Source organism: Tachyglossus aculeatus, chromosome 4 (genome assembly GCF_015852505.1).
Source record: "Tachyglossus aculeatus isolate mTacAcu1 chromosome 4, mTacAcu1.pri, whole genome shotgun sequence".
NCBI lineage: Eukaryota > Metazoa > Chordata > Mammalia > Monotremata > Tachyglossidae > Tachyglossus > Tachyglossus aculeatus.
In genome coordinates, this window is record NC_052069.1 from 4,638,553 (window position 1) to 4,656,755 (window position 18,203).

General features: G+C 46.1%; 1 protein-coding gene across 1 annotated transcript in view; it reads right to left on the reverse strand.

The window, feature by feature from the left end:
* The window catches only part of CPZ (carboxypeptidase Z), a 43,614-nt gene extending 30,861 nt beyond the window's left edge, over window positions 1-12,753 (reverse strand). Inside the window, exons 1-4 of the mRNA XM_038745475.1 lie at window positions 12,532-12,753; window positions 11,724-11,939; window positions 10,943-11,139; window positions 3,410-3,574 (exon numbers count right to left, since the gene is read on the reverse strand). Coding sequence (XP_038601403.1) covers window positions 3,410-3,574; window positions 10,943-11,139; window positions 11,724-11,939; window positions 12,532-12,622 — 669 coding nt within the window. The 5' untranslated portion in view covers window positions 12,623-12,753. The remainder of the gene's footprint in view (window positions 1-3,409; window positions 3,575-10,942; window positions 11,140-11,723; window positions 11,940-12,531) is intronic.
* Between the last annotated feature and the right edge of the window lie 5,450 nt (window positions 12,754-18,203).

Below are 18,203 nucleotides of genomic sequence, written 5' to 3' on the forward strand. Positions count from 1 at the left end.
CTGATTGGAAGTAGGCAGGGAACTTGTCTACCAACTCTGTTATATTGGACTCTCACAAGCACTTAGTATGTGCTCTGAACAAGTAAGCACTCAGCACTTATGTATATATCTGCAGTATTATATATTTATATTGAGGTCTGTTTATTTATATTAATGTCTGTCTCCCTCGCTCTAGAAGGGAGCTCATTGACAGGAATTGTTACTCTTTATTGTGCAGTTGTACTTTCCCAAGTGCTTAGTACAGTGCTCTACACACAGTAAGTGCTTCATAAGTATGATTGAATGAATGAATACACACAACTAATTGAGTGATATTCATTCATTCAATCGTATTTATTGAGTGCATACTGTGTGCAGAGCACTGTACTAAGCTCTTGGAAAGTACAATTCGGCAATAGATAGAGACAATCCCTACCCAACAACAGGCTGCCCCAGCACTTAATACAGTGTTTAGCATATACTAAGTGCTTAACAAATACCACAATTATTATGATCATTGCTAATGTTCAATTTCCCCATAAGCTTTTGATAGTTACATTAGGGTCTTTAATTTATAGCAAAGTCTGTCCCTTTAAAATGACTGTGAGCTTGTTGTTGGGTAGGGACCATCTCTATATGTTGCCGACTTGTACTTCCCAAGCGTTTAGTACAGTGCTCTGCACACCGTAAGCACTCAATAAATATAACTGAATGAATGAATGAAGTGGGGTGGGTACTCCTCAGCAAGGGATGGAGGGTGTAGACCTGCCTCACTTCCTCTGGCCATTTGGCAGGACCTGATAACTTTGTGTTCTGCATAAGTAGGTTTGGATGAGAAAACCTTTTACTTCATTTCTGCTACAGCCAACAATCGCTGTGAAGCAGCACGGACTGGTGGAAAAAGCCCGGTCCTGGGATTCAGAAGATTATGGGTTCTAATCCCAACTATGCCACTTTGCTGGGTGACCTTGGGCAAGTCATCCCACTTCTCTGGGCCTCAGTTCCCTCATCTGTAAAATGAGGATTAAGACTGTAAACCCGAGCCCCGTGTGGGACATGGACTGTATCCAATCTGATGACCTCGTATCTACCTCAGGACTTAGAACAGTGCTTGGCACGGAGGAAGCGCGTAACAGATACCACAATTAATGGATTAGAACATGAGCCTGGGAGTCATGGGTCATGGGTTCTAATCCCAGCCCTGCCACTCATCTGCTGTGTGACCTTGGGCAAGTCACTTCACTTCTCTGGGCCTCAGTTTCCTCATCTGTAAAATGAGGATTAAGACTGTGAGCCCCATGTGGGACAGGGACTGTGTCCAAACTGATGACCTTATATCTACAGCAGCGCTTAGTAAATGCTGAAAAGATACCGCAATTATTATTATATCTCCACCCGGATGTCTAAACACGAATGCGCATTTTTAGACTTTTTAGGGAAAGGTTAATTTCTTCAGAACACCAGTGCCACCTAGTAGTCAGCCCCACCAAGTGTGGAAATTCTACTTTTCTTGGCAACTGGATCTAAACCTATTTAAGAGTTTCTGCAATCAACCCCTGTACATATCACCATAAGCTCTGGTCAGTCAGTCAGTCGTATTTATTGAGCACTTACTATGTGCAGAGCACTGTACTAAGCACTTGGAAGAGGACACTAGAAGACTGGAACAGACACATTTGCTACCCACTCCCTCCCCTCTCCATCACCTCTACTCCCTCCTTCTGCTCTACCCCCTTCCTGGCCCCACAGCACTTGGGTGTTTATATATATAGTAATATATTTATTAAAATGAATAGAAATATATACATATTCTATTTATTTTATTAATAATGTGTAGAGATCTACAATTCTATTTATTTATGTTGATGCTATTGATGCCTGTCTACTTGTTTCGTTGTCTGTCTCCCCCCTTCTAGACTGTGAGCCTGTTGTGGGGTAGGGATTGTCTCTATCTGTTGCCAAATTGTACTTTACAAGTGCTTAGTACAGTGCTCTGCACACAGTAAGAGCTCAATAAATACTGTTGAAAGAATGAATGAATGAATGAATGCCCACAGTGAGTTTACAGTCTAGTGGGGGAGACAGACACTAATATAAATAAATGACAGATGTGGACATAAGTGTTGTGGAGCTGGGAGGGATGAATAAAAGGAGCAAGTCGGGGTGATGCAGAAGGGAGAGGGAGAAGAGGAAAGGAGGGCTTAGTCTGGAAAGGCTTCTTGGAGGAGATGGGCCTTCAGTAAGGCTTTGAAGGTGGGGAGAGGCATTGCCTGATATGAGGAGGGAGGGCGTTCCAGGCCTGAGGCAGGATGTGGGCCAGGGGTTGGAGGAGAACTAGACGAGATCAAGGCAGACTGTTTTCACATTCACCTGGTTTTGATCAATCAATCAGCCAATCAATGGTATTGATTGAGAGCTTACTGCATGGAGAGTACTGTTTAGGGTTTAATAATAATAATGATAACGATGGCATTTATTAAGTGCTTACTATGTGCAAAGCACTGCTCTAAGCGCTGGGAAGGTTACAAGGTGATCAGGTTGTCCCATGGTGGGTTCACAGTCTTAATCCCTATTTTACAGGTGAGGGAACTGAGGCACAGAGAAGTGAAGTGACTTGCCCAAAGTCACACAGCTGACAATTGGCAGATCTGGGATTTGAACCCATGACCTCTGACTCCAAAGCTCGGGTTCTTTCCACTGAGCCACACTGAAAGGCCTCTTGGAGGAGAGTCATTCATTCATTCATTCAATTGTATTTATAGAGCACTTACTGTGTGCAGAGCACTGTACTAAGTGCTTGGAAAGTACAATTCAGAGGAAATGGGCCTTCTATATGGCTTTGAGGAGGAGGAGAGTCATTGTCTGTGGGATTTGAGGAGGGAGGGCGTTCCAGGCCAGAGGAAGCTTGGGGGCGAAGTTCCTTCATCTGTCAAATGGGGAATTCATGCATTCATTCAATCGTATTTATTGAGCACTTACTGTGTACAAAGCACTGTACTAAGCGCTTTGGAAGTACACGTCAGCAACATATAGAGAGGGTCCCTACCCAACAACAGGCTCACGGTCTTGAAGGGGGAGACAGACAACAAAACAAAATGATGAGACCGTGAGCCCCACATGGGTCAGGGACTATGTCCAACATGATTTGCTTGTCATCATCATCAATCGTATTTATTGAGCGCTTACTGTGTGCAGAGCACTGTACTAAGCACTTGGGAAGTACAAGTTGGCAACATATAGAGACAGTCCCTACCCAACAGTGGGCTCACAGTCTAGAAGGGGGAGACAGAGAACAAAACCAAACATACTAACAAAGTAAAATAAATAGAATAGATATGTCTCCACCCTGGCGCTTAATACAGTGCCTGGCCCTTAGTAAGAGGTTATTAAGAGATGCCATTAAAGAAAGAGGAGCGCGTGTAGCTCGTACCTTACCCCACCAGTAGTCTTGCGGAATGGGGAGGTGGTCTGTTCTCACCCTGCGCTGAGACCCCGCCAGGTGGTAAAACTCCGACGTCAGATCTGGGAAGTTCCTGTTCAGATCCAGGTTCTGGGCGTTGGGTCTCCCGCTCGTCCAGCCGTTGTACCCGGCACCCTGGGCATGGAAAGAAGGAGGGCAGTGAGACATCTGGTCCCATCCAGTTTGGTCCTTTCCCAGGCCGGTGGTCAGGGAGAAGGCCATTTCAAAGACCGATGGGATGGTTCTTTTCCTTCCCACTTTTCCTCTCCATACCTGCTGCCTTGGCCAGTGGCATTTGTTTCAGGTCATTGTATAGCCATCGTAATTGTGGTAGTTGTTAAGCACTTACTATGTGTCAAGACCTGGACTAAACTCTGGAGTAGCCACATAGTCCCTGTCCCACCATCTAAGAGGGAGGGAGAAGAGGGACTGAATCCCCCTTTTACAGATGAGGAAACTGAGGCCCAGGGACATTAATAATAACAATAATAATAGAAGCAGAAGTGGCGTGGCTCAGAGGAAACAGCCTGGGCTTGGGAGTCAGAAGGTCATGGGTTCTAATCCCAGCTCCGCCACTTGTCCACTGTGTGGCCTTGGGTAAGTAGCTTCACTTCTTTGGGCCTCAGTGACCTCTTCTGGAAAATGGGGATTGAGACTGTGAGCCCCATGTGGAACAGGGACTGTGTCCAACTCGATTTGCTTGTATCCACCCCAATGCTTAGTACAGTGCCTGGTACATAATAAGAGCTTAACAATTATTATTATTATTATTATTATTATTATTATTATTATTATTATTATTATTTCCCACTGTCTAAGAAGAAGGGAGAAGTGGGCCTGGATCTCCATTTTATGAGAAGAACCGCGGCTTTGTGGAAAGAGCCCAGGCTTGGGAGTCAGAGGTCGTGGGTTCTATTCCCAACTCTGCCACTTATCCGCTGTGTGACCTTGGGCAAGTCACTTAACTTCTCTCGGTCTCAGTTGCCTCATCTGTAAAATGGGGATTAAGGCTGTGATTCCCATGTAGGACAACCTGATTATGCTGTATCTACCCCAGCACTTAGAACAGTGCTTGGCACATAGTAAGTGTTTAACAAATACCATAATTATTATTATTGCTTATTATTATCATTTAATAGATGAGGTAATTGAGGTCCAAGGACATTGGAGAAGCAGCATGGCCTAGTGGCAAGAGCCTGGGCTTGGGAGTCAGAAGAGGTGACTTCTAATCCTGACTCTGCCACATGTCTGTTGTGTGACCTTGGGTAAGTCACTTCACTTTTCTGGGCCTCTGTTACCTCATCTGCAAAATGGGGACTGAGACTGTGAGCCCCATTCATTCATTCATTCATTCATTCATTCATTCAATCGTATTACTGAGCGCTTACTGCATGCAGAGCACTATACTAAGCACTTGGAAAATACAATTCAGCAACCAATAGAGACAATCTCTACCCAACAATGGGTTCAGAGTCTTGTGGGACAGGGATTGTGTCCAACCCAATTTGCTTATATCCACCAGAGAGCTTAGTGCAGTGTCTGACACATTAATAAGTGCTTAGCAAATACCACAATCACTATTATGATTATTATTGTTTAGTGATTTGCCCAAGGTCACACTGCAGTGTGTATTCGAACCCAGGTCCCTGGATCTTACAATGTTAAGTCATGGCCTAGTGGAAAGAGCAAGGGACTGGGAGTCAGAAGGACCTGGGTTCTAAACCCGGATCTGTCACTTGTTTTCTGTGTGACCTTGGGCAAATCACTTAACTTCACTGGGCCTCAGTGCCCTAATCTGTAAAATGAGCCTGTGAGCCCCCATGTGGGACAGGGACTGTAACCAACCTGATTTACTTGTGTCCGCCCCAGAGCTTAGTATACTGCATGGCACATAGGACAGACTTAACAAATGCCATAATTATTATTAATAATAATGATAATGATAGCATCTGTTAAGTGCTTACTCTGTGCAAAGCACTGCTCTAAAACCTGGGGAGGTTGCAAGGTGATCAGGTTGTCCCTCACGGGGCTCACAGTCTTAATCCCCATTTTACAGATGAGTTAACTGAGGCCCAGAGAATTGAAGTGACTTGCCCCAAGTAACACAGCTGACAAGCGGCAGAGATGGTATTTAAACCCATGACCTCCGACTCCCAAGCCCGGGCTCTTTCCTCTGAGCCACGCTGCTTCTGCTTCTATTATTGTTGTTATTATTATTATCAGACTTCTAACTATAACGCTGTTCCGTTAAATCCTCCCCAAGCATCCATCACTCAGTAAAATGGTATTATTTTACCATAACGCCATACTACCATGTAGGGATACCGTACATAATACCGTAATAAATAAATGGTACTTATTGAGCAGTTAGGATGGGCAGAGCACTGTACTAAGTGCTTGGGAGAGTCCAAGACAACAGCATTCGTAGGCCCGTTTCCTGCCCAGATCCTGTAGGAATGGCCAGCCTCCTCCTAAACTGCCAGATGGCCAATGGGAAAGAGCCATTCATGCTGAGTATCTTGGAGAGAGTCTCGCACGAGCACTTCTTACACACTGGCTCCCTGTAGCCATGGAAACACAGCCAGGCACCTTTTCTGGAGAAGCACCGTGGCCTTATGGCATCAAAAATCTCCAGTGGCTACCAGTCAACCTCCTCAAAAATCTCCAGTGGCTACCAATCAACCTATGCATCAGGCAGAAACTCCTCACCCTGGGCTTCAAGGCTGTCCATCACCTCGCCCCCTCCTACCTCACCTCCCTTCTCTCCTTCTCCAGCCCAGCCCGCACCCTCCGCTCCTCTGCCGCTAATCTCCTCACCGTGCCTCGTTCTCGCCTGTCCCGCCATTGAACCCCGGCCCACGTCCTCCCCCGGCCTGGAATGGCCTCCCTCTGCCCATACGCCAAGCTAGCTCTTTTCCTCCCTTCAAGGCCCTACTGAGAGCTCACCTCCTCCAGGAGGCCTTCCCAAACCGAGCCCCCTCCTTCCTCTCCCCCTCCTCCCCCTCTCCATTCCCTTAGCCTTACCTCCTTCCCTTCACCACAGCACCTGTATATATGTATATATGTTTGTACATATTTATTACTCTATTTATTTACTTTACTTGTACATGTCTATTCTATTTATTTTATTTTGTTAATATGTTTAGTTTTATTCTCTGTCTCCCCCTTCTAGACTGTGAGCCCACTGTTGGGTAGGGACCGTCTCTATATGTTGCCAACTTGTACTTCCCAAGCGCTTAGTGCAGTGCTCTGCACACAGTAAGCGCTCAATAAATACGATTGATTGATTGATTGATTGATTGATTGATTATGGAAAGAGCCCAGGCATGGGAGTCAGGGACTTGAGTTCTATTCCAACTCCACCACCTGTCTTCTGGGTGAACTTGGGTACTTCGATCCTGTCTATCTCACCGCCAACCTCTTGCCCGTATCCTGCCTCTGGCCTGGAATGCCCTCCCTCCTCAAATCTGACAGACAATGACTCTCCCCACTTCAAAACCTTTTTGAAGGCCCATCCCCAGGAGGCCTCCCAGGCCCCACTTTTCCTCTTTTCCCACTCCCTTCTCCATCACTCTGACTTGCTCCCTTTATTCATTTGTCCCTCCCAGCCCCACAGAGCTTATATCCATATTTGTCATTTATTTATATTATGATCATTGTATTTGTTAAGCGCTTACTACGTGCCAGGTGCTGTACTAAGCACTGAGTGGAAACAAACAAATCAGGTTGGACATAGTCCCTGTCCCATGTAGAGCTCAGAGTCTCAATCCCCATTTTCCAATATATCAATGGCTGTCTCCCCCTCTAAATTGTAAGTTCATCGTGGGCAGCGAATGTGTCTGTTTATTGCTGTATTGAACTCTCCCAAGCACTTAGTACAGTATGATGCACAGTATACAGTGCTCTGCACACAGTAAGCGTTCAATAAATACAAGTGACCGCCGAACCAAATTTACTTCTCGGTACCTCAGTTTCCCCATCTGTAAAATGGGGATTTGATACCTGTTCTCCCTCCTATTTAAATGGGCAAGCAGAGTCATTTTATTCATTCATTCATTCAATCGTATTTATTGAGTGCTTACTGTGTGCAGAGCACTGTACTAAGCACTTGAGAAGCACAAGTCGACAACACTGTGAGCCCACTATTGGGTAGGGACCATCTCTATACGTTGTCAAATTGTACTTCCCAAGCGGTTAGTACAGTGCTCTGCACACAATAAGTGCTCAATAAATATGATTGAATCAATCAATCAATCAATCAATCAACCAATAGTATTGAATGAATATAGAGACAGTCCCTATCCAACAACGGGCTCACAGTCTAGAAGGGGGAGACAGACAACAAAAAAACCATATAGACAGGTGTTAAAATCTTCAGAACAAATAGAATTAAAGCTATATGCACACCACTGTACATATCTATTCTATTTATTTTATTTTGTTAGTATGTTTGGTTTTGTTCTCTGTCTCCCCCTTTTAAACTGTGAGCCCACTGTTCGGTAGGGACTGTCTCTATATGTTGCAAATTTGTACTTCCCAAGCACTTAGTACAGTGCTCTGCACACAGTAAGCACTCAATAAATACGATTGATGATGATGATGACCATTAACAAAATAAATAGAATAGTAAATATATGCAAGTTAAATAAATAGAGTAATAAATCTGTACAAATATATATACAAGTGCTATGGGGAAGGGAAGGAAGTAAGGCCAAGGGATGGGGAGGACGAGAGGGACAAGGGGGCTCAGTCTGGGAAGGCCTCTTGGAGGAGGTGAGCTCTCAATAGGGCTTTGAAGGGAGGAAGAGAGCTAGCTTGGCGGATGTGTGGAGGAAGGGCATTCCAGGCCAGGGGAAGGATGTGGGCCGGGGGTTGACGGCGGGACAGGCGAGAACGAAGTACAGTGAGGAGGTTAGCAGCAGAGGAGCAGAGGAGTCATTTGCATCCAATCCAATTATTAAGTATTTAGCACTGTCCTTGGCACAGAGTAAGTCTTTAACAAACGCCACAATTATTATTGTTAATGGCAGTCCCCTCATCACACATCACAAGCAAAGTTTTGAAATCCCCTTTGCTTGAAGTCTTTAGAAACAATAAAATTTCACCACAGGTGTTTAGCACAGTTTGTAGCTGTTACGTTTTTTGGAGTACGAGGAATAGATTAGATGACCCATGTAAAAGTCAATGAAGTCACAGGCTACCAGATCAGCTATGAGTAGGGGATGTAGAATACGGTAAAGGAAATCCCATTTTTAGGCTGCTAATTGAAAGTTACCGTTCCCCTTCCATTATCCATTTATTTCTCTACTTATCTGTCTATCTAGCATGGCTTAGTGGGAGTCAAAAGGCCCTGGGTTCTAATCCTGGCCCGGCCACATGTCTGCTGTGTGACCTTGGGCAAGTCACTTAACTTGAGAAGCAGCATGTCTTAGTGGAAAGAATCCGGGCTTGGGAGTCAGAGGATGTGGGTTCTAATTCCAGCTCTGCCACTTAGTGACCTTGGGCAAATCTCTTAACTCCTCTGTGCCTCAGTTACCTCATCTGAAAAATGGGGATTAAGAACTGTGAGCCCCACATGAGACAACCTGATTACCTTGTACCTATCCCAGTGCTTAGAACAGTGTTCGGCACATAGTAGGCTCTTAACAAATGTTATTGTTATTATTATTATTATTATTATTACTATTATTATTACTATTATTATTATTAAAATAAATAAAATAAATTTTGGTATTTGTTAAGCACTTACTATGTGCAAAGTACTGTTCTAAGCACTGGGGGAGATACAAAGTGATCAGGTTGTCCCATGTGGGGCTCACAATCTTAATCCCCATTTTACAGATGAGGTAACTGAGGCCCAGAGAAGTTAAGTGACTTGCCCAAAGTCACCCAGCTGACAAGTGGCAGAGCTGGGATTTGAACACATGACCTCTGACTCCCAAGCCCATGCTGTTTCCACTGAGTTATTATTACTTAACTTCTTTGGGCTTCAGTGACCTCATCTGTAAAAAGGGGATGAAGAATGTGAGCCCCATGTAGGACAGGGACTATGTCCTACCTTATTAACTTGTACCTATGCTAGGGCTTAGAACAGTGCTTGGCATAGAGTTAGCGCTTAATGAATACCATAATGAATACCATAATTATTATCTATCTCTCTTTGTGTCTCTCTACCTATTTTGTACATATTTACTATTCTATTTTCTAATGATGTGTTTCTAGCTTTATTTCTATTTATTCTGATGACTTGACACCTGTCTCCATGTTTTGTTTCGTTGTCTGTCTCCCCATCTAGACTGTGAGCTCGTTGTTGGGTAGGGACCGTCTCTATATGGTGCCAATTTGTACTTTCCAAGCGCTTAGTACAGTGCTCTGCACACAGTAAGCGCTCAATAAATACGATTGAATGAATGAATACCTATCTCTTATCTACCTCTCCCTGTCTCTGTCTCTCTCTCTTTTGCTCTCTCTCATCTACCTGTCAATCTACCTATTTATCAATCGTCTGCTTGTCCTTTGAATCTAAAGACGTCACTGACGGTGAAGTTCACCAGTGAGTGTGTGTGTGTGACTAAAAAGTCCACTGCAGGCTCCAGTCACAACTACAATGGTCACACACAAAGCTGTACTCCAGTTATTTCCTTGCCTTTAATATTTGCATGCCTGCTGCTGATTTCTCTTTTGCTCCTGATTTTCCTAGCAGCAATTTTCCTAGGCACATTGACAAATGTGCCCAGCGCTTAGAACAGTGTTCCAGTGCTTAGAACAGTGCTTCACACATAGTAAGCGCTTAACAAATGCCATAAAAAAATCACTTTCCCTCTAATATCTATCGCAGCTACATCCCCAGACCTCTGAGGTCCCTAACAGGCTACAATGTGCAGCGTGGCTCAGTGGAAAGAGCCTGGGCTTGTCAGCTGTGTGACTTTGGGCCAGTCACTTAACTTCTCTGGGCCTCAGTTACCTCATCTGTAAAGTGGGGATTAAGAATGTAAGCCCCCCTATGGTACAACCTGATCACCTTGTAACCTCCCCAGTGCTTAGAGCAGTGCTTTGCACATAGTAATTGCTTAATAAATGCCATCATTATTATTATTAATAATAATAATTGTGCTATGTGTTAAGTGCTTACTATGTGCCAAGCACTTGGCAAAGAACTGGGGTGGATCCAAGCAAATCGGGTTGGACACAGTCCCTGTCATTCATTCATTCATTCAATCGTATTTATTGAGCACTTACTGTGTGCAGGGCACTGTACTAAGCACTTGGAAAGTGCAATTCGGTAACATATAGAGACAGTCCCTACCCAACAGTGGGCTCACGTGGGGCTCACAGTTACAATCCCCATTTTACAGATGAGAGCACTGAGGCCCAGAGAAGTGAAAAGTCTGCCCCAAGGTCACACAGCAGTCATGTGGCAGAACCGGGATTAGAACCTGTGACCTGCTGACTCCCAGGTCTGTGGTCTATAGCCCCGTGATTTAAAAAGGCCCGATGGCCTACCTCAGCCGCTGCGATTTCATACCCATCAGGGTTCATTGACGGGAGCAGGTGAATTCTGGTGTTGTTGATGAGATGCTGGATCCTTGGATTTCCCAGGAGGTACTCTGAGCACAAGTACTGGGCCAGATAAATCAGCATTTCTTTGCCCGAAACTTCATTCCCGTGGATATTGCCGATATACTTCATCTCGGGTTTAACTGCGAAAAGAGGCCTTGAGAGATGGAGTCTTGTTTTCGAATTCCGGGTGGATTAAAAGTTGAGAGTGCTCATGGATGGCTTAAAAATGAGATCCCGTAATATTAAATGTCTCTGACTGTTGCCCACGGTTTCTTTCTTCAGGAATAGCTCCCCTTGAGACTGTAAGCTCATTGTGGGCAGGAAATGTGACTTTATTGTTCCATTGTCCTCTCCCAAACGCTTAGTACAGTGCTCGGCACACAGTAAGCGCTCAATAAAGATGACTGAATGAACGAATGACACACAGATTTGTGAAGTTCTGCATTTTTCTGTAATTTTATTTATTTATACTGATGTCTGCTTACTTGTACTGACATCTGCCTCCCCCTCTCTAGACTGTGAGGTCACTGTGGGCAGGGATAGTCTCTCTTTATTGCTGTATTGTACTTTCCCAAGCCCTTAGTACAGTGCTCTGCACACAGTAAGCGCTCAACAAATGCAATTGAACGAACGAATGAATAAACACGATTGACTGGCTGTCTGGCCACCTCCACCTCTTCATGTTCCCTGGGTGTCTGCTCCAAAGCGAACAGCTCCAACTTACGCAATTCATGGTGGCCGGGCTTGCTGGAAAATTCGATAACCAGGAGGTCTTTGCCGTCAAAGCTGCGGCCCAGGCTATAAGTCCTGGAGATATTTTGGCAGCGGGCGGCCGTCTTCCTCAGGACGCTGACCATCTGGACGTAGGAGTGGTGAGTAAACTGGATGAATGTGGAAGGCAGAGCGGATGGGCGGCCCTCACCCCTGGCCTCTGCAGGTCCTGGAAAATGAAAAAACACTCGATGTGAAGCTCCATTATCAATCAACCCATCGATCAATCAGTGGTATCGATTGGACGCTTACTATGTGCAGAGCACCGAAAGTGCCATGGCCTAGTCGAAAGAGAAAGAAAGGAACCGAGAAGCAGCATGGCTTAGTGGAAAGAGCCCAGGCTTTGGAGTCAGAGGTCATGGGTTCAAATCCCGGCTCTGCCAATTGTCAGCTGTGTGACTTTGGGCAAGTCACTTCACTTCTCTGTGCCTCAGTTCCCTCATTTTTAAAGTGGGGATTAACTGTGGGACCACCTGATCACCTTGCAACCTCCCCAGTGCTTAGAACAGTACTTTGCTCATAGTAAACCCTTAATAAATGCCATTATTATCATTATGTCACAACTTCTCTGTGCCTCAGTTACCTCATCTGTAAAATGGGGATGAAGATTGTGAGCCCCACGTGGAACCAACTGATCACCTCTTATCTACCCCAGCACTTACGACAGTACTTGGCACATTGTAAGTGCTTAACAAATACCAACATCATTAATAACCAGAAGTACTCCCTGCCCCTGCCGAGTTTCCGGTGGCGGTCCTCACCTCTCAGTTGAGCCAGCGGGTCGAAGCAGCCTCCCTCCGCCTCCTCTCCGACGAAGAAGCGGTCGCAGTCGAGGAAGTAGGGCCAGGCCATGTCGATGGAGTCGAAGGCGGCCAGGCAGGTCTTCCTGAGGGCCAGGCAGGTGGGGCGGCAGGGTCTCCGGGCCCGGCCCCGGCTACAGGGGGGTGCCAGCACGGAGCAGCCCAGGAGGCGCAGGTCGGGGTCACATCGGCCCCGGAGCAGGCCGGGCAGGACGCTGAGGAGCAGGTACTCGGCGCTGGCCTCTACCGCCTCCCGGCTCTTCTGGCCCAGGAAGTTGGGGTACAGGGTCCCCTCCTGGGTGGGATTGCTGCAGGAGCTCAAACCCAGAGCACTGCAGCTTCCTGCTCCGGGGGGAGAAACGCAGAGGGGTGAACGCAGCCACGCTCCAGGGAGGGTGATGCTGGGGGGTCCCCGGACCTGAGTCTTCACTGGGTTCTAATCCCCGCTCCTCCACCCATCTGCTGTATGACCTTGGGTGAGTCACTTCCCTTTTCTAGACCTCACTAACCTCACCTGGAAAATGGGGATAAGAGTGTGAGCCCCATGGGGGACAAGGACTGTGTTCAACCTGATGGCCTTTTATTCACCCCGAGCTTGAAACAGTGCCTGTCACATAATTATTATAATAATAATGGCATTTGTTAAGTGCTTACTTACAGAAGCAGCATGGCTCCATGGAAAGAGTACGGGCTTTGGAGCCAGAGGTCATGTGTTCAAATCCCGCCTCTGCCTCTTGTCAGCTGTGTGACTTTGGGCAAGTCACTTCACTTCTCTGGGCCTTAGTTCCGTCATCTGTAAAATGGGGGTGAAGACTGTGAGCCCCCTGTGGGACAACCTGATCACCTTGTAACCTCCCCAGCACTTAGAACAGTGCTTTGCACATAGTAAGGGCTTAATAAATGTCATATTATTATTATTATTATTATCATCATTATTATTATTATTATTATTATTATGCGCCAAGAACTGTTCTAAGTGCTTAGATCCGGGCTCTAACTTTGAGCAGTGCTGGGGTTTTGTTGTCCCACGTGGGGCTCACAGGCTTCATCCCCATTTTACAGATGAGTTAGCTGAGGCCCAGAGAAGTGAAGTGACTTGCCCAAAGTCACACAGCTGGCAAGTGGCAGAGGTGGGATTAGAATCACAACCTCTGACTCCCAAGCCCGGGCTCTTTCCACAAAATCTCACTGCTTCTCCTGTCAAATAGCACTTAACAAATACCACAATTGGTCAAGGCGCTTCATCATCTTCCCACTCCGAGTACAAACTCTACTGGACTTTTCCAAGTGTTAAGTACAGTGCTCCACCAACAGTGGGTGGTAAACTCCTCGAGGGGAAGGATCACATCTATTAACTCTTTTTTTACTCTTCCAAACGCATAGTGGCACGGTAGGCCTTTCGCTCCTTCAGGGCAGGGAATGGGTCTATTAACTCTATGGTACTCGCCCATGTGCTTAGTGCAGTGCTCTGCACAGAGTGGATGGTTAGGTTTTTGAACGCGGGAATCATGTCTATTAAGTCTGTTGTGCTCTCCCAAATGCTTAGTGCAGTGCTCTGCACCCCATAGCTGATCACTAAATTATATTAATGAATCGGTTCCTGAATTTAAGGGAATGTGCTACTTGGTTGCTTTCCCCATATGAAGAGTATTTTAGTGTCTGTCTTTCCTACTAGATGGTAATGCTGTGCACATAGTCAGTGCTCAATAAATATTCATTTGTATTTACTGAGCGCTTACTGTGTGCAGAGCATTGAACTAAGCACTGGGGAGAGGAAAATACAACAACAAATGGACATGTTCCCTGCCCATGATGAGCTTACAATCTAGAGAGGGGGAGACATATATTAATATAACTAAATGAATGACAGCTATGTACACAAGTGGTGTGGGGCTGAGAGCGGGAAGAGCGAAGGGAGCATGTCAGGGCAATGCAGAAGGGAGTGGGAGATGAGGAAAGGTGGGGCTTAATCTGGGAAGACCTCTGGGAGGAGATGGGCCTTCAGTAAGGCTTTGAAGTGGGGGGAGAGTCATTGTCTGGTGGATTTGAGGAGGGAGGGCATTCCAGGGCAGAGGCAGGACACGGGCCAGGGGTTGGCAGGGAGGTAGACAAGCTGGAGGCACAGTGAGAAGGTTAGTGGTAGAGGAGTGAAGTGTGAGGGCTGGGTTGCAGGAGAGTAGTGAGGTGAGGTAGGAGGGGGCAAGGTGATGGACAGCTTTAAAGCCAGTGGTGACAACTTTTTGTTTGCTGCAGAGGTGGATGAGCAACCACTGGAGTTTCTTGAGGAGTGGGGAAACATGTTCTGTACATTTTTGTAGAAAAATGATCTGGGCAGCAGAGTGAAATATGGACTGGAGTGAGGAGAGACAGGAGACTGGGAGGTCAGCAAGAAGACTTGCAGTAATCCAAGAGGGATAGGATGAGTGATTGTATTAACATGGCAGCAGTTTGGATGGAGAGGAAAGGGTGAATTTTAGCGATGTTGTGAAGGTGGGATCGACAGGATTTAGTGACGGATTGGATATGTGGATTGAATGAGAGAGAGGAGCGAAGGATAAGGCTAAGGTTATGGGCTTGTGAGAAGGGAAGGATGGGGTTGTCACCTACAGTGATGGGAAAATCCAGGAGAGGACAGGGTTTGGGTGGGAAGATAAGGAGCTCTGTTTTGGACATGCTACATTTGAGGTGATGAGAGGACAACCAAATAGAGATGTCTTAAAGGCAGTAGGAAATGCAAGACCACAGAGATGGAGGGAGAGAGATCAGGAATGGAGATGGAGATTTGGGGATAATCTCCAGAGGGGTGGTAGTTGAAGCCATGGAAGTGAATGAGTTCTCCAAGGGAGTGGGGGTAGATGGAGAAGAGAAGGGGACCTAGAACTGAACCTTGAGGGATCCCCACAGTTAGGGGGTGGGAGGCAGAGGAGGAGCCCGTGAAGGAGACTGAGAATGAACAGCCAGAAAGATAGTAGGAGAATCAGGAGAGCACAGTGTTAGTGAAGCTGAGGTTGTATAACGTTTCCAGGAGAAGGGGGTGGGGCGGCGAAGGCAACAGAAAGGTTGAGGAGGATTTAATGGAGTAGAGGCCATTGGGGGGGATTTGGCAAAAAGGAGATCATTGGTGACCTTTGAGAAGGCGGTTTCTGTGGAGTGAATGGGACAGAAGCCAGATTAGAGGGGGTCAAAAGAGAATTGGAGGAGAGGAATTTGAGACAGTGGTTGTAGACAACTCACTCAAGGAGTTTGGAGAGGAATGGTAGGAGGGAGACAGGGTGATAACTGGAGAGAGCTATGGGGTCAAGGGAGGGGTTTTTTTAGAATGGGGGAGAAATTGACATGTTTGAAAGCAGTGGGGAAGAAGCCACTGGAGAGCAAATCATTGAAGATTCCTGTTAGGGAGGGGAGAAGGGAGGTGGGGAGAGTTTTGATGAGATGCAAAGCAATGGGGTCAGATGCACAAGTGGATGGGGTGGATTTTAAGAGATGGCAAGAGATCTCCTCTAGAGATATTGCTGGGAAAGATGGGAGAATTGAAGAAGGGGCAGGTGGGGGGATGGACTGAGGAGGGATGGGGCGATTTTAGAGAGCTCACATCTGGTGGTGTTAATTTTCTTAATAAAGTAGGTGGGTAGTTCACTGGGGGCAAGGAATGGGGGAGCTGGGGTGGACAGGAGAGCCTGAGGAAGGAGTTAAATGTCTGAAACAACTGGTGAGGGTGATGGGCATGGGTGTCAATATGGGTTGAGAAATAATGCTGCCGGGCGGAAGAGAGGGCAGAGTTACAGCATGCCATGATAAACTTTAATAATAATAATAATGATAATAATAATAATAATGATATTTGTTAAGCACTTACTATGTGCAAAGCACTGTTCTAAGCACTGGGGGAATACAAGGTGGTCAGGTCATCCCACGTGGGGCTCACAGTCTTAATCCCCATTTTACAGGTGAGGTAACTGAGGCACAGAGAAGTGAAGTGACTTGCCCAAAGTCACGCAGCTGACCAAGTGTGGGAGCCAGGATTGGAACCCACGACCTCTGACTCCCAAGCCCGGGCTCTTTCCACTGAGACACGCTGCTTCTCTAAGTAGACAAATTCGGCCTGATACTTAGATTAATTGATTAATGGATTGATTCTATCTCCCAACTTTTGTTATTTTTTCTATGGTATTTGTGACAGCGCTTACTATGTGCCAGGCACTGTACTAAGTGCTGGGGTAGATACAACACAATTAAATCCAACACAGTCCCTGTCCCACAGTCTTAATCCCCATTTTACAGATAGATGTAACTGAGGCACAGAGGAGCTAAGTGACTTGCCCAAGGTCACACTGCAGACAAGTGGCATTCAATAAGACTCACTGATGGATTGATGTTGATGGAACAGAATAAAGTAACCTGTTAATCTTGCCCACTTACACCTCCGTAATCCCGTGAGCACTTACTGTTTGCAGAACACTGTGCTAAGCACTTGGAAAGTACAATTCAGCAACAGGTAGAGACAATCCCTACCCAACAATGGGCTCACAGTCTAGAAGGGGGGAGACAGACAACAAAACAAAACAAACAGACAGGCATCAATACCATCAAGATAAATAGAGATCTTTAATAAAATAAATAGAATAATAAATATGTACATATATACACAAATGCTGTGGGGCAGGGAGGGAGGATAGAGCACAGAGAGGTAGTCAGGGTGATGGGGAGGGGAGGAGGAGCAGATAAAAAGGGGGGCTCAGTCTGGGAAGGCCTCCTGGAGGAAGTGAAGGGCTAACCCTGGCTCCACCACACATCCGCTATGTGATTTTGGGCAAGTCACTTCACTTCCCTGGGCCTCAGTTTCCTTATCGGTAAAATGGGGATTGAGACTGTGAGCCCCACACGGGACAGGGACTGTGTCCAACCTGATTAACTTGTATCTACCCCAGCTGTTAGAATTGTACCTGGCACATAGTAAGCACTTTACAAGTGCCGTAATTATTTATGGAGTGCTCACTGTGCGCAGATCACTGTACAAAGCACTTGGGAGGGTACAATAAAACAGTATAAACAGACAGGATCCCTGCCCTACTGAGAGCTCACCTCCTCCAGGAGGCCTTCCCAGACTGAGCTCCCTTTCTCCTCTCCTCCTCCCCTTCCTGGGCCCTACCTCCTTCCCCTCCCCACAGCACCTGTATATTTTTGTACAGATTTATTACTTTATTTATTTTACTTGTACCTATTAACTATTCTATTCATTTTGTTAATGATGTGCATATAGCTATAATTCTATTTATTTTGATGGTATTGAGGCCTATCTACTTATTTTGTTTTGTTGTCTTTCTCCCTATTCTAGACTGTGAGCCCACTGTTGGGTAGTGACTGTCTCTATATGTTGCCAACTTGTACTTCCCAAGCGCTTAGTACAGTGCTCTGCACACAGTAAGCGCTCAATAAATACGATTGATTAATTGATTGATTGATTGATTGATTGATTGTCTGCTGTTTGACCTTGGGCCAGACACTTCAGGTCTCTGGGCCTCAGTTCTCTCATCTGTAAAATGGAGAGTGAGACTGTGAACCCCACGTGGGACAGGAACTGTGTCCAACCCTATTTGCTAGTATCCCCACCGGTGCTTAGTACAGTGCATGGC